The sequence below is a fragment of the Uloborus diversus genome, chromosome 6 (assembly GCF_026930045.1).
Source record: "Uloborus diversus isolate 005 chromosome 6, Udiv.v.3.1, whole genome shotgun sequence".
Classification (NCBI taxonomy): Eukaryota; Metazoa; Arthropoda; class Arachnida; order Araneae; family Uloboridae; genus Uloborus; species Uloborus diversus.
Window position 1 is genome coordinate 62,363,603 of NC_072736.1, and position 14,258 is coordinate 62,377,860.

Genomic DNA, 14,258 nt, shown 5'->3' on the forward strand with positions numbered 1-14,258 from the left:
TATGTCACGAGCTTGATTTATGATTCTTTTGCAGAACAATATTATATGCAGAACAATATTATATGGGTTCTATTATTGAGATGGGTTCTATTATCTAAATTTTTAAGAGAAACAATAAAAAACATATGTTTGGCCATCACAGTCAGATATTGCGACTGTAGAGAATCGTTTTGTTTTTTATGATCCCTTAGAATCATCGGGTTAATGTGTTAATGTTAGGTGTTTTTTTTTTTTTAATTTTATTTTTTAAATCACAAGGTGTCATACACTGGGGTATCAGGTGCCAATTACTGGTGATTTTGTTAACTTTTTATACACATATTGTTATAAAAATATAAATTCAAATGTTTTTGCTTTTATAGGGAACTAAATAGATGCACAGATGTACATTCTTTGATACAAAAATATTTGCAAGTTAATATATTTTTTCTAAGTAATTAAAACAGAGGTAGGTTTAAAGGACAAACTCCTAAAGTGCCAATTACTGGGGTCGTTACCCTGTTTTTTTTTATTTTTTTTTTAAACATAACAAAAGAAAAAAAACTGAATTTTGAAATTTTGAATTCAAGTTATGTTTTTTACAATCACGAGTGTATGTGTGTGTATGTAGGCGTGTATGTTTGTGCGCGCGCGCGTGTGTGTGTGTATGCTTGTCTATGTAGGAAATGGACGCAACATGGACACGGTGCTCGCTAGAGGAGCGGCGGGTTTAAAATCAAAAGACATCATTCAACAGTCAAATGAGAACAATTAGCAATGTGATTGCTCAAAAATCTGTTTCCTTTTGCATTTTCATTGACATTTTTTCCTCTTTTCTGATATTAGTTGGAAATCATTTTAAATATTTTTTTTGTATTTTTGAAATAATTAAATTTTTTTAACTAACTGCATTACTTACTCATTTTTCAAACAAAGAATCTGTCAGTGGTTTAATGGTTATTGAAGGAATGCTTTTAGCCAAGTAATATTTATGAATTTATAATAAAGAAAATAAAACCGAAACCAAATTTTATCTTTCACGTCTCCGTGTATTACATTTTCCGCGATGCACAGAGCCGTACAACTCAACTCACCCTAGCTCCACCCTGTTGTCTGCAACATGGCGGCGACGCTGTGTTGTGGTCTGTTGATTTTAGCTTTTTCTCCCTTTTACTTTTCTTTTGCTTACGAAAATTCAACAGATTTGACAGATGATTTTAATACCAGGTGTGTATTTTCACTATCTTGATATTTTCTAACTTTTTATTTTCAACGTTTCAAAACTAAATTTCATTCAGCTTTCTATCAATATTAAAATGTTTCAGTATAAATATTCTCAGTTTCATCTGTTTCGGTTGCCAAAGAACGTACTTTTCCTTTCTAATGTTTTAAATAGTAACTTAATATGATTTGTATTCGTTTTAATGTATAACAATGTTTTCATAAATTGCCATGTTTTCCCTTTCTTTCCCCGTGGTTGAATGTATACAAACGAATTTTTAAATATGGAAGAATTTTTCTCGCACTTTAGCAGCCACAATTATAAAATTTGAAAAGAATAGAACATTTATTACTTTTAATTATAAGTATTTAAAAAATGGTACTTTTTAAACATTGTAATGAACATTTCAATAAATGTTGTGTAATGGACTCGTATCCATGCATCCCGTAAAAGTTAGCTAGAGTATGCCAATGAGATGAAATCAAAGTTTGAAGATTTAAAACTTTACGTTTACGAAGCTTCGGAACTTACAGTTTAGGTGGAGCTGTATAATAATTTTGGTTTAAGTTTTTTCTATCAACGATTTCTTTTAACAGTATTTCAGCTACTCAGGCAACATCCAGAAAGAAATACTCAAATAACAGACACATGTATAGTAATTGCAGTGTCTTAGTTTCTGATAAGAAGGTGGGGGGCTGTTGCAAACACTGGCACAAGTTAAAAGAATTTAAAATTAAGAAGAAATTTGTGTAAAAATTTCAAAAATAAAGGGGGGGGGGGGTGTTTGCTGGTGTAAGAATTATAAAGTAGGGGACACTTCACCTATGTCCTCCTTGACTACACCCCTGGTTAATAGGTTTGTAATTTGTCAGTGGGAGAACAAATGAAAACTGTATTTTTAGTTCAGACATAAAAGAAGAGGTTATAAGTTTGTATGTATCCAACTGTGCAGGGCTTAATTTCTACCAAAAAGGCAAAAATATTTAATTTCACACAAATTTTAAAGTTAAAGCTCAGCTCTTGTGAGTTCGTATGCAAACTAAGCTCTGCGTCTGTGGTGACTCCTAACAAATGAACTGATTTTGATATTGATTGTGTTTATAACTGTTTTAATAACATTTTACTTATTAGGATTTACTTGTCTCAAATTATTATACAAGGACAGATCCAGAACTTTTTCAAGGAAAGGGCGATTGATTTTTCAACTTACTTTCTTACACCATATCTGGTTTTTCATGCTTGGGGGGGGGGGGGGGCTGCCTCAGTATTTCGTCCAAAAGTACTAAAATATAGAGATGTATCCAAGGAGAGCCCCGGTTTTTCCGTTGGACGAACTTTTTCCATAAAAAGAGCTGTTTAAAATTTAATTTCAAAACTTCAATTTTTTAATATTTGTGGGGAATTTTAGAAACCCTCTCCCTTTGTGGAAGTTCGCCTAAAAGAGGATTTCAATTTGGGAAAATTGCCGGTGCAGGATCCCTCAAGGGAGGGGCGATTGCCTCCATCCCCCTCCCTTACATCTGTCCTTGTTATTATTAGAGACGTACCGAGCAGCACTTTGGCCGAGTACCGAGTTACTGAGTTCCAATTATGTTTTAAAAAGAACCACCGACACACATGTGATGAATTTTGAACTTGTTGGAATAGTAGTATAGACCTCCTTGTCCATATAATAGTTTTTAAAACTAAATTCCTGCTGAAATTTAATTACGCATTATATAAAAAATTTTGTTTGCATCAAAAATTTTACAAAAAAATTATTTTTAAAATTAAAAATAAATAAAAGGTATGATTAATCAAGTTGGAATTAAAGAAATTACAGTAAAATCACTCTAATGCGGACCCTGACAGGACAATTTTTTTGTCCGCAATAGAGAGGTGTCCGCAGGACAGGGGTTTAATAATGTTATTTGCATTGGAACTGGGGAATTAAAAATTGTCCGCCTTTGAGGGGTTTCACTCTATACCAATCAATTATAGTTCTAGTCTGCCAAACATAAATAATTTTTAAAAGCAGATAAAACAAATTGTGCAGGAACTCTGCAGACACGTGTTTCTGCCCCCCCCCCCCCATTTTTAACGTTGTTTTATAACTAATTTTTGTTTGTAGCAAAAATCCATTTTTAATATAAAAATTCCATATTTTCTATGCTTACCTTTTTTGCATAATTTTTAATAAATAAGTTTTATTAACTTTGGGAAGATTAAAATAAAGATTAATTCCATTGAAGCATTACACACTTCATTATTCCTAAAATTTAAATTTGACTTAAAAATTTCAATTGTAAATGATTGCAGAATATAATGCTTGCTCTTTTTTTTATAAATTTTAGCATCTGTTTTGGACAATATTCAATTTTTTGCAACTACTCGGTATTGGCCGAGTATCTGATCAGAATTTGGCCGAGTACTGAGTAGTTACCGAGTACTCGGTACGTCTCTTGTTATTATATAAGTCATTGAAACAAACTAAAATCACTTATTTAAGTTGATCTGTTAAATAAGTGGATTTAGTTTGTTTTAACGATTATTACATCAATAAAACAGGGTTGGCAAGGTTTTGAACACTATGGTAAAAACCCTGGTTTTTACCGTCCTGTCCAAAAGTGTCCAAAACTGTATTTTTAGAGAAATTCCATTATGTGTGAAAACATAAATAACACAATAAATGTATCAAAGTAATGTTTTATATTGAGCATTTATTCAATGTCAACATTCAACTTATTTATGCAGCTGATTTTAATCTAGCTTCATAGAAGTTGAATTCCTGATTAAAATTTCAATTTGTATGCGTGAGTTCATTTATTTATATTTTTTTAATTGATAATAGTAACCAAATTTCTCTATGTTTATGCATGTGCAAATCAAAGCAGGTTTGGCAAGCTTTTTACCATCCTGTTCAAAACCCTTGTCCAAAACTGCCCAAAACTATTTTTTGAGAAACTAAATTTTGTGAGACAATATTAACAGAAAGAATAAAATGTGTCAAAATTAAATTAAGTTAATATTTTTATTCAATGAGAGCATTCCAGTGACTTGACTTTAATAAATCAAAATTTTTTGTATTGACAGAATGTATTATATTCAAAATATGAACGTAAAAAAAAAGAGTAGCATAAGTTTTAGAATATAAGTGTTCAATCATCGATTTCTTATTCTTTTATCTGATTTAAAAAATAATTTTTATTAAAACATCACGTAAAACTTATTTTCAAAAGCCATTAAAAAAACTAAGCATTTTTTTTTGGACCTAAATATTGCACATTTAATGACATTCATTTGAGTTATAAATGGAACTGAAATTAGGTGTCTTGGTAATGTTGTAAATTTCCTTTCATAACTCTACCAACTGTTACTACATAAAGAAGTTTTTATGTAATAGAGTTATTGGCAATTTGTTTAAAGATATTTTTAAATGAACATTTTGGAGAGAAATATTACAAAATATTCATTAATTAAACCTCATTAATATATACCTTTATGCATTACAAATTAATTAGATTACACCCCTTTAGCTTTAGCATACTTTAGGACAGTTTTGGACGGTAAAAACCACCTGTCCTGTCCTAAACTAGTTTTGGACAGTCCAAAACCCAACTCTGCAATAAAATTTTGCTGGGGGCACCTAAGTAGGGTTCATGGCGCAGACTGGGTCATTGAAATTTTTAAGGGTATTTTTCTCATTTTTAGGGAGTGGGCTTCTAATTCAGGGAATTACACCTTTGCTCTTAGGGGGCGTTGGCCCCTGTGAACTCTGAGTTGCTCTTTAAAATCATCACAGAAGCTCTTCAAATTGCTTCTCTAAGGTTGACATCTCTGTCATAACAAAAGCCAACTTTAAAACAAAATTTTAAGAAATATTTTGTGTGGTAATGATGCAAAGCTGAGGGCTCAGATGTAGTAGAAATTGTTACAGGCCGAATAAATCACAGCTCACTTTTCGGCCCTTCGTGCTATCTCCTTGTATGATTTTTTCTGTAATATAACACTTCATATCTCAGCTTACTCTTGTAATAGCAAAGAAAGTCAAATCTAATCCCTACCCTGTCTGTCCCCTCATAGATACTCCACTGATTTTTCTAACATCTAGTTGTTTTTCATGAGTGTCGAAGAGAAAATTTTGCTTTGAAAAAAGGAAGTGACTAATTGAATGGTTGGCGGGGAAAATTTTTGCTCGTTTACACGGTCAGAGAATGCAATAGTTGGCATTGTTCTTGTAAATAAAGTATTCAAAATTTATGGTAGAACGTTGTATGTTACAAACCTGGTTTGTGGCTCGCGTGGTCAAGTGAGTAGATAATTGAATGGGAAAACTTATGTTGCTCTCAGTCGCCTGTTTAGTATATATTGCACTAAGCAGATTCATTTTTTGACTGCAGTGAAAAGTTGTTGCTTTCAACATACTACAGTTTTCCCGCCACCCATTCAATTATATGTTGTATATTGTTAGAATCAGGGTTCTCATTAGAGGAAAAAATGTGGGTGAGAAATTTTCCCCCCTCTGTTGAAATTAGAGTTAGAAACTTGCTGAGTTTCGCTTTATATCGGGAATCCTGGCTAGAATGTTTCATTCTAAAAGTAGTTGAAATTTTAGGCCTTTCCTTGCATCCTCATATAAATAATAGCCGATGATCGTGTAATCCGCATGTTTCGACAATAAACTCTCGAAACGGCATGATAATTTGATAATATGTTTTGGTAATGTTTAACATGCTGGGAAAGGCTTTATTGTGACAAGCCTGAACTCGATCCGGTAACTTGGTTGTTTTACTGGTAAGACTCATTTGGGGGAATGAAGAAACAAAAAAGTGGTCAGCAATGAACGCTACCTACGGGAGTTTAGGGTTAATCCTCTAGAGTTAGGGTTACATTTTCAACTAGCAAAATATCACTAAACAGGTAATTGCTTCATTCAAATATAGAAGAGTAGAAGTAATTTTCACTCGTCATACCATGACGGGCGACTTTCTAGTTTTATATAATAACGATGATTATTTTTCTCCTATTATAGTCTTCCAGAGGAATCACATTCCCATAGTAGTGATCCTGGAGTTGATGGTGCTTTGTGTCAACCTTATCGAGGAATGACTTGTGTGCAGTATTTGGGGAATCGCAGCGTGTATGTGCACCCATCTATGGGTTTGGGACGTATGGAAGAAAAATTGGCTGCTGCTTTCACTGTAGTTGCTACATCTCATGATGTTTCTGCCCAGTGTCACAAGTACGCTATTCCATCCCTGTGTTTATTTGCATTCCCGCTTTGCGATGACAACGACAGAACACCCCGACAAGTACGTAGACTTGATTTTGATGCAATAAATTTTCACGTGTACGGCTATTTCAAAATAATTTTTAATTTCTTTTCACATTTAGGAATCAAAAATAATTTAGTTTTACATAGCATTTTATTTATTTACTTATTTGACTTAATTCCAAATGAATAAAAGAGAATTTATATGTACTGTTTGTTTTCCTTAGCTGAGACCTAGCGCCAATCTGCTCATGCGTCAGGTCTGATCTGATTTCATCAAAATAGGGAGGGAAACCCAAAAGCCCTTTTCTCCTCAAAAGGAAAAAAAATATTCAGAGTATATATGCTGCTAACTGAACTTCTTTTCGGTGTTGGAAAAACAAAAACATCTCTCATTTAACATTTTAGCCCATTATTCAGAATCTGCATGTTCACAGCATCAAGTGCTTGTGAATCAGTTCCTTAGGGGGCTATCTTGCAGAGATGTTTCTATTGGGAAGGAGGACGACCAGTAGACAATATGACAAACAGCGCTCGCCTTTTTCCCGGGCTCGGAACACGGTTGGGTGACGTCACGCTAGGGGGTTCCCAACCTTTGGGTCGTGACCCCCAAGCATTTCTTATGGAGTTGCGATATTATCCCTACATTTAAAAATGTCACTGCATAGTTTAAAAATTAAAATACATAGGGAAAAATAGCATTTTAGAGTAGTATCAATACTTGAGCACAGTGGCAAATCCAGGAGAAGAGCTAAAGGATTGCACCCCCCGCCCCCTATACCAGAGTACCTTATCCCACGACATCCTCTAAGATAATATTTCATTTTGGTTTAAGGAATTTCATCCCTGTAATTTTCCACGAAAGAGCCCCAAATTCACCTTCCTCTACCTCTAACATCATCTAAAATCATCTAAAATTCCGGTTTTGAAACTTTAATTTCAAATAATTTCTGTGAGAGATTCTCTAAATCCCAGCCTTTATCCTGAAAGATTCCTGTAATTACATTTTTTAGACTTAGTTTTGGGACTGTTCCAGAAAGAGTCCTGAACCCCATCCCATCTCCTAACTTCATCAAAAATAGCCAAGAAATGGGATTTTAGGATTTAAAAAAAAAAAAAAATCAGGAATGGCAGCTGCCCTTTTCACATAATTAAAGATCATATAAAATTTCATTTTTAGGACTTAAATTTCAAAAAAAAAAAAGTACCAGGTGAAGGTTCTCCGAACATTTCTCCATGTCATCAAAAATAATTTACTATTCTGTTTTTGGGACCTTATTTTTCTAAAAATTCCTTGAGAGTATCCCCAATCCTTTCTCCCTCCACATCATAAAAACGCATCTAAAATTTCGTTTTTAGATTTTCAATTCTGAAATGTTTCGGCGGAGAGGCTCCAAATCCAAACCCTTTCCCTAATGTTTACTAACAGGCCTTTAATTGCGTTTTTAGGACCTCAAATTAAAAAAAATTCCATGGAAAGGTTGCCTGAACCTCTTCTGTTTCCAAAACTTTTAAAGATGGTTTACAACTCGGCATTTTGAGGATATTTCATTTCGATTTTTGAAGAATTAGAGAGCCCCCCTCCCCCCACACTCCTCGTTAAAAATCGTCAAGAACTTCATTTTTAGGACTTTAATTTTGAGAACTTTTGAAGGCAGAGTCTACAAGCCCTACTACACCCTTCATAAAAGTCCCTGAAACTCTCCTCCTCCTAACACTACCAGTGTTCGTGTAAACTACTATTTCAGAACTACATTTTCAAACATTATCGGGGGGGGGGGGGAGAACCTTCGTGAATGTTGCACTTATGACTGTCGGTTCATATAGTTATTTCTCTTTCCTCACTCAATGCAATTTTCAAAATTGATTGTGCAATGCTAGTAATGTCAATGACATTCCCCCCTCCCCCTCCAAACAGAAATCTAAACCTAGGATTTGTAGGGGTCATGGAAATCCTGGAATGTCATGGAAAAAAATTAGCAAATTTCAGATCTGGAAAAGCCATGGAAAATTCAAATTTTCTTCCCAAGTCATGGAAATTTATTTGAAGTCATGGAAAAATGTCCTGACGAAAGAGAAAGTAATGGTAGCTAAGAGAGCATTAGAAATCTTGAGTGATTTAACAGCATTGCACATAAAAGCTATTAAAACTGAAAAATTGAATGATCCCAAAAACAGATCTGAATTTTGAAATCTTATTGCATCCACTTCTGTAGCAGCCACTTGTCTTTTTTTGCAATGTAGTTTTACTACTTGGACCATTACTCATTTTTAATTTACCATTATTTTCAGCACTTCTTATATGTTCTATTCGCAACTCCAACAAACTATAGGGGGCGCTGCAGTCACTGTCTAATGGCGAATGAAAAAACTAAAACAAACGCACGCTGTAATATATAAATTGCTTCTAAACTTAGGAAATGACAGAAATTTTTGTTCGCATGCATGATTTTTTGTTTTTTATTCATTTGGTTGACATTTTTGTGACATTACGGCATTTATTGACATTTTTGTTACATAGTGCACATACGTGACAGACTGTCAAGAGGTAGCATTTAACACTAGACAATTTATTTCTATGATTATATGATTGGATATCAAAAGAAATCATCATGCATTTAATTCATTCGTCATGGAAATGATTTAACTGATATGCGAAATCTTGTCAAGATACATTATTCTTTCACACAATTTTAAAACCATAACCCTATAAACAGATTTTTGGCGAAACTCTTCCACCGATAATGACAGCTTTTGCAGAGCAATAAAGTAAAGTTGACGTGATATTTTAGCGATAAAAATTCCAAACTTTTATTTTTTATTGTTCAAATTCTTAACGTTCTTTCTGGATTTTTCAATCTGTTCTGCGATAAATATTTTCAAGAAAATTTATTTGCATACTGTCCATTTCAGTTGGATGCTGTAGTAACAAAGGTTATTTAAATCATTTATGTGGAATTAGGTTAAGGAAAAGAGTAATTTTTCAGCATGGCCCTAGTATCCAGTCAATGTTGTTAAGTCCGCTTTTTTTCATTGAATTGAAATTCTGATATTTATTCAAATTCATTCAGAACGAGATAAATAAAATGTGTACTCACAGTTTATATCAGATATTTTTGATGTTACGCTGTTGCGGATGACGATTCCAAGTGATGAATTATGCAAATAAAAAAAATACGCATAACAAACTGTTTGTTTAATCCAAAATGAACATGTGAAACGCAATGTTTTAGTTTTATCGGCAGTTTTGTTAATATCCGCAAGGTAGCATATTCGAGCTCTGGAGTTGCGAATAGAATCAAACTTGCAGATTTTTGATTTCGCCCACTCAAAAAATGAGATTTAATTGCATCCGAGTTTTCCATTACTTGTAAAAACTTTATTATTTTATTATTAAACTCATCATAGTTTATCTTAAATTGTTGAAGGTTTTAGAAATTAAAGATCTTTAATTAGGCATTGGGATACAGAAATAGGGGAATTCTAGTACACTCTAAAACAGTAGTACCCAACTTGCAGCCTGCAAAACTAATCCCTGCTACTCACTGCTACATTCAATCTCAGGAATCAAACACAATGTTCTGGAATTTCTGAACCTATTAATTTATATGCATTTAAAAATGTGCAAATAAGTTAACAAGTAATTATGAATCAGAAAATTTATTCACTACTAAAAGTTTTTTTTAAAAACAAATACATGTTGGTTTCGAACCAACAACGTACAAATGGTTTAGAAACATGAATCTACTAAAGAAGGTGGCTTTACTTTAAAAAACGAAACTACTGTCAGATTATGTGCATGGTTAAATGCGCAGTTGACATTAAAAGGCAACTTTTGAACAAATCTATTGAAACTCAATAGTAACTCATTCAACCTTTGTCCCATTCATTATCTTTCTGCCTGTTAATAAAATTAAGAGACATTTAAGAATCATTATATTCCATTCACTGTAATTTTACTTTGCTTTGAGATTTTAAATTTATGTGATGAAGACAAATAACAATAGATTTTTTGGTGTACACTAATAATTTTGCTATTACAAGTGCTTCGATGAGGTAGTGGCACTCACGTAGGAGTTTTGCTAATGCTTTTTTCTGAAAGAATTGGCAAATTTGATGTTAAATAGTAATTCCCTTCTTGTAACAAGGTCATGAAAAATTTTATGAAGTCATGAAAAAGTCATGGAATTTTTTCATCCAAATAGAGTATGAACCCCCTTTCTCTCTTATTATATATACGTTTAAAAAAAAAAAAATTGAACGGCATCAAGAATTTTCAAAGCATCAAGTTGAATTTCCGCTGCTGTCGCATTTTCTGCAAAATGCAAAAATACTATCTCAATTAAGTAAATGATTCAAAGTATTTCCACTTTTTAGCTAAAATAAAATACATAATTCATTTAAAAAAGGAACTGCGTGATCCGAAATAGGAAGCAAGCATGACCATAATCAACTTAATCTTTTTTTAAATCTTAGCTAAGATGTTTAAATTACTGTCTAGTTTAACAATACCTAGTTTTAATGGGCATTATGTCCCACCAATCAATGCATTATTGGGAGGAGGGGACTTGCAACGTTTTAAAAACCAAACATGTGCTTTTTTAATGGTAAGCATATAATTCAAGATTTTTTTTATTTTACATTAAAGTAAATAAATAAAGAGCTACTGTATGTATTTCGTTAAAGATATCATAAAGGAAATTGGACTTGAACTTTCAACTGGAGATGAAGCACACTAAGGCCTTTTGAAAGATGAGAACGTGTCATTTCAGCATCTTGCTAAACCTTTTTCCTCAATTTTATCTATTATGCTATAGAACTTTTGAACTCAGCTGAAATCCTGGTGTCAAGGTGTTGTTTAACATTAGACTGGTTAGCTTTTTTATATTTTTTACGAAGAAAAACTACCAAATATGATTTCGTTTCTTCACTGTAGTGTACAGTGACTCATGGTATGACGCCTAGGATTACTATGAAGCAGATGTCGCGGTATAGAAGTTGCACTTGGGATCACTGAAATGTAAATAAGAGGTGAAGGCAGTCATCAGGCTTTTTTTTTTTTAAGTGGTTGGTAGAGGTCCCGCAAGTTAGTATTTTGCTCTGGGGCTTGGCTGAGCCTCTCGGCAGCCCTGCTAGCTGTACAAAATCGGGTTGCCACTTTTCTTTCTAGTCAACTTTTCTCGTAAATCCCCCCTCCCCCCAAAAAAGGAGCTAAACAACACATTGTTGATTTTGGAGTTGATATTAAAACATAAAAATTATAGTAGTTTAAATAAACTTTAACTGAACTAATTAATACTAGCATTAATACTAATTTTGTTATCTGGGGCACCTCAAATGAAAATTTTTAGGAGGACGGAAATTCTCAATATGCTGAATGAAACTCCAAATTTTTCCTCAATGAGAAAATGCGGGTATGTACATAAAACTACATTTAATGAAAAATGACTGGGGTATCTAAAATTTTTTTTACGCATTTCAGTTTCCAAATTTGCTGAATCATCAAACAAAATTTGCTGAATAAGGATTTTTTCGGAGGTCACAGTGACCTCCGTGACCTCCTATCGGGACGCCACAGCATATATTCAAGGGTTATTTATGTTGAAAGGAAAGTAATACATTTTTAAGATCAATATTTTGAATCTGAGAATTTCACTCATAAATTACTTTTATCTGAGAATAAAAAACATACCTGAGATAACAACATTAACAAAATTTGCCACATTAATTCTTAAATGCACAATTAATATGAAAGTAAGATTGTTCAACATTATGATTGCAACACAAGAAAGAAGAAACGAATAATTATTAAAAAAACAAGAAAGATTCCTTTCCTGCGAAATATATACTATGTATTTATATTCTTTAATTTTTTACTTTGCTTAATGGCACTGATGGCAATGATATTTGAGCTAAATTGCAGTAAGTAACCAATGATATTCAGTTCTTCAACTACAAAGATACAGAGCGGACTTTCAAAAATCACTTTTAGTTGCTTGAAAATTCCCTGCTCGTGTTTGTGGTAAATTGTGTCGGAGAACACAATCAACTCAAACGGAAAACACCATTTTATGGAAGGGATGGTGGTGTCAGTGGTGCACGTTTCTTCTTTTTTCTTTTTTACTGGTAAGAAGTAAAATACAACTCTTCCAAAACAATGCCAAAAGATTGCTCATCAAAGCTTTCCGCTCCCCTTGTTGAAACAATTGTCAAGTAAACTACTATTGACGAAACTACTATATTGAAGAGAGCGGCTTGGACAATAGGGCTGTAAAGCACATGGCCTAGGGCCCAGAATCAGGTGGAGGATTCTGATGGTAATAGGATACCACCCATTCTGTCTCCAGGGGTGCCCGCCCTCCTAAGGGCAAGAGCACACAGCCCTCAATATTGTGGAAACCCCCCTAAATGAGAAAAATACCCCTCAAAACACCCCCCTTAAAAATTTCAATGGCGCAGTCTGTGCTATGACCCCTTCTATGTAGGCACCCCTGCTGTCTCGCTTGGCAACTTGGCACTTGACCATCTGACGTTGGGCGGGAGCAATTACTGTACAATTAAAACGTAGGAGAACCAGAAGACCTACAACCTTCACGTACTTTTCAGACTCGCAAGCTGCAAAAAAAGAATTATGTTTGCAAAATAGTTTTACACAAGTTTGTCCCTAATGAAAAATGTGTTTTAGACATTCAAACCTAAATGCCACCCCAGACAGGGGTCTGGTTTGTCCGATGCTAGAGCCGCCTCTGGTAATTAATACTAACCAGGATGTTAAAAATGTGTAATTCTTTTTTAAGTAAAAGAAGCCTTAATTTTTCAAACATAAATCTGTTTTTTTAAATATAAATTTCAGGAATTTCATTTTTCAATTAATTTATCTTATTACATAGAACTAAACTTAACTTATATTTTTAAAAACCTAAAAACATTAGATTTCAAGTCATGGTGCAAAACAAATTTTCATGCAGATGAATATCAAATAAAATTTCATTTAGAAGTAGTATAGTAGTTTGTGCACTGTAAATAATTAAAGGTTTTAAATAAATGACTTTTTATGGAATATTTAAATTTTTCTTATGTTTTGTTTTTGAAAGCGTTACATATTTTAGTATATGTCAATATTCTTTCTTTCTCAGAAAAAATGAATTGGGCTTTTTAAATTCTTTAGATTATTGTGGATTTAAACGTATATATATTTTTAATGTAGGTATGTCGGGATGAATGTGAAGTACTGGAGAGCCAGATTTGTAGAATGGAATATTCAATTGCCAAACGTCACCCCCTACTTGGACAGCAGCAAATCCTACCAGTCTGTGAAGATCTTCCCCCTGTGGATTCTAGGGAAAGTGAGACTTGTATGCGATTGGGAATACCTAATGCAGTTGTTGTTGATCGAGGTAAATTACCTAATATGGTTGCTATTTGTTGTCGCAACTAAGCTCGAATGCTGGTCATAGATTATTTTGCTTTAAACGGTAATGTACAGGGATTTTTTTAAAGTGTTACAAGTGTAAAAGAATGCCAAGTAAAATCCATTGAAAAACTTTAGCTGTTTTGAGAATAAAAAGTTGTATTCTTTGTTGTTGCTTTTAAAATTGTAACTGCTGAAATTTAAAAAGTTCTGACTTTTTCATGATTGTAACAGGTTATATTGTTTTGTCAAAAGTTCTACTTTCAGCCCTTGTAGGTTTTAGAATTATAGGCAAAAAAAAAAAAAAAAAAGAAAAAAAATGGATCCAAAAAAAAAAAAAAACTAAGTTTTTCCAAGATTTAATTTTTAATTAATTTTTTTTAGTGTTGGATTTC

General features: G+C 33.2%; 1 protein-coding gene across 1 annotated transcript in view; it reads left to right on the top strand.

Annotated features, from left to right (window-relative positions):
* The first annotated feature begins 1,099 nt into the window (after positions 1-1,099).
* Positions 1,100-14,258, top strand: part of LOC129224062 (inactive tyrosine-protein kinase transmembrane receptor ROR1-like) — a 31,672-nt gene continuing 18,513 nt past the window's right edge. The window contains exons 1-3 of the mRNA XM_054858463.1: positions 1,100-1,206; positions 6,213-6,492; positions 13,660-13,849. Coding sequence (XP_054714438.1) covers positions 1,100-1,206; positions 6,213-6,492; positions 13,660-13,849 — 577 coding nt within the window. The remainder of the gene's footprint in view (positions 1,207-6,212; positions 6,493-13,659; positions 13,850-14,258) is intronic.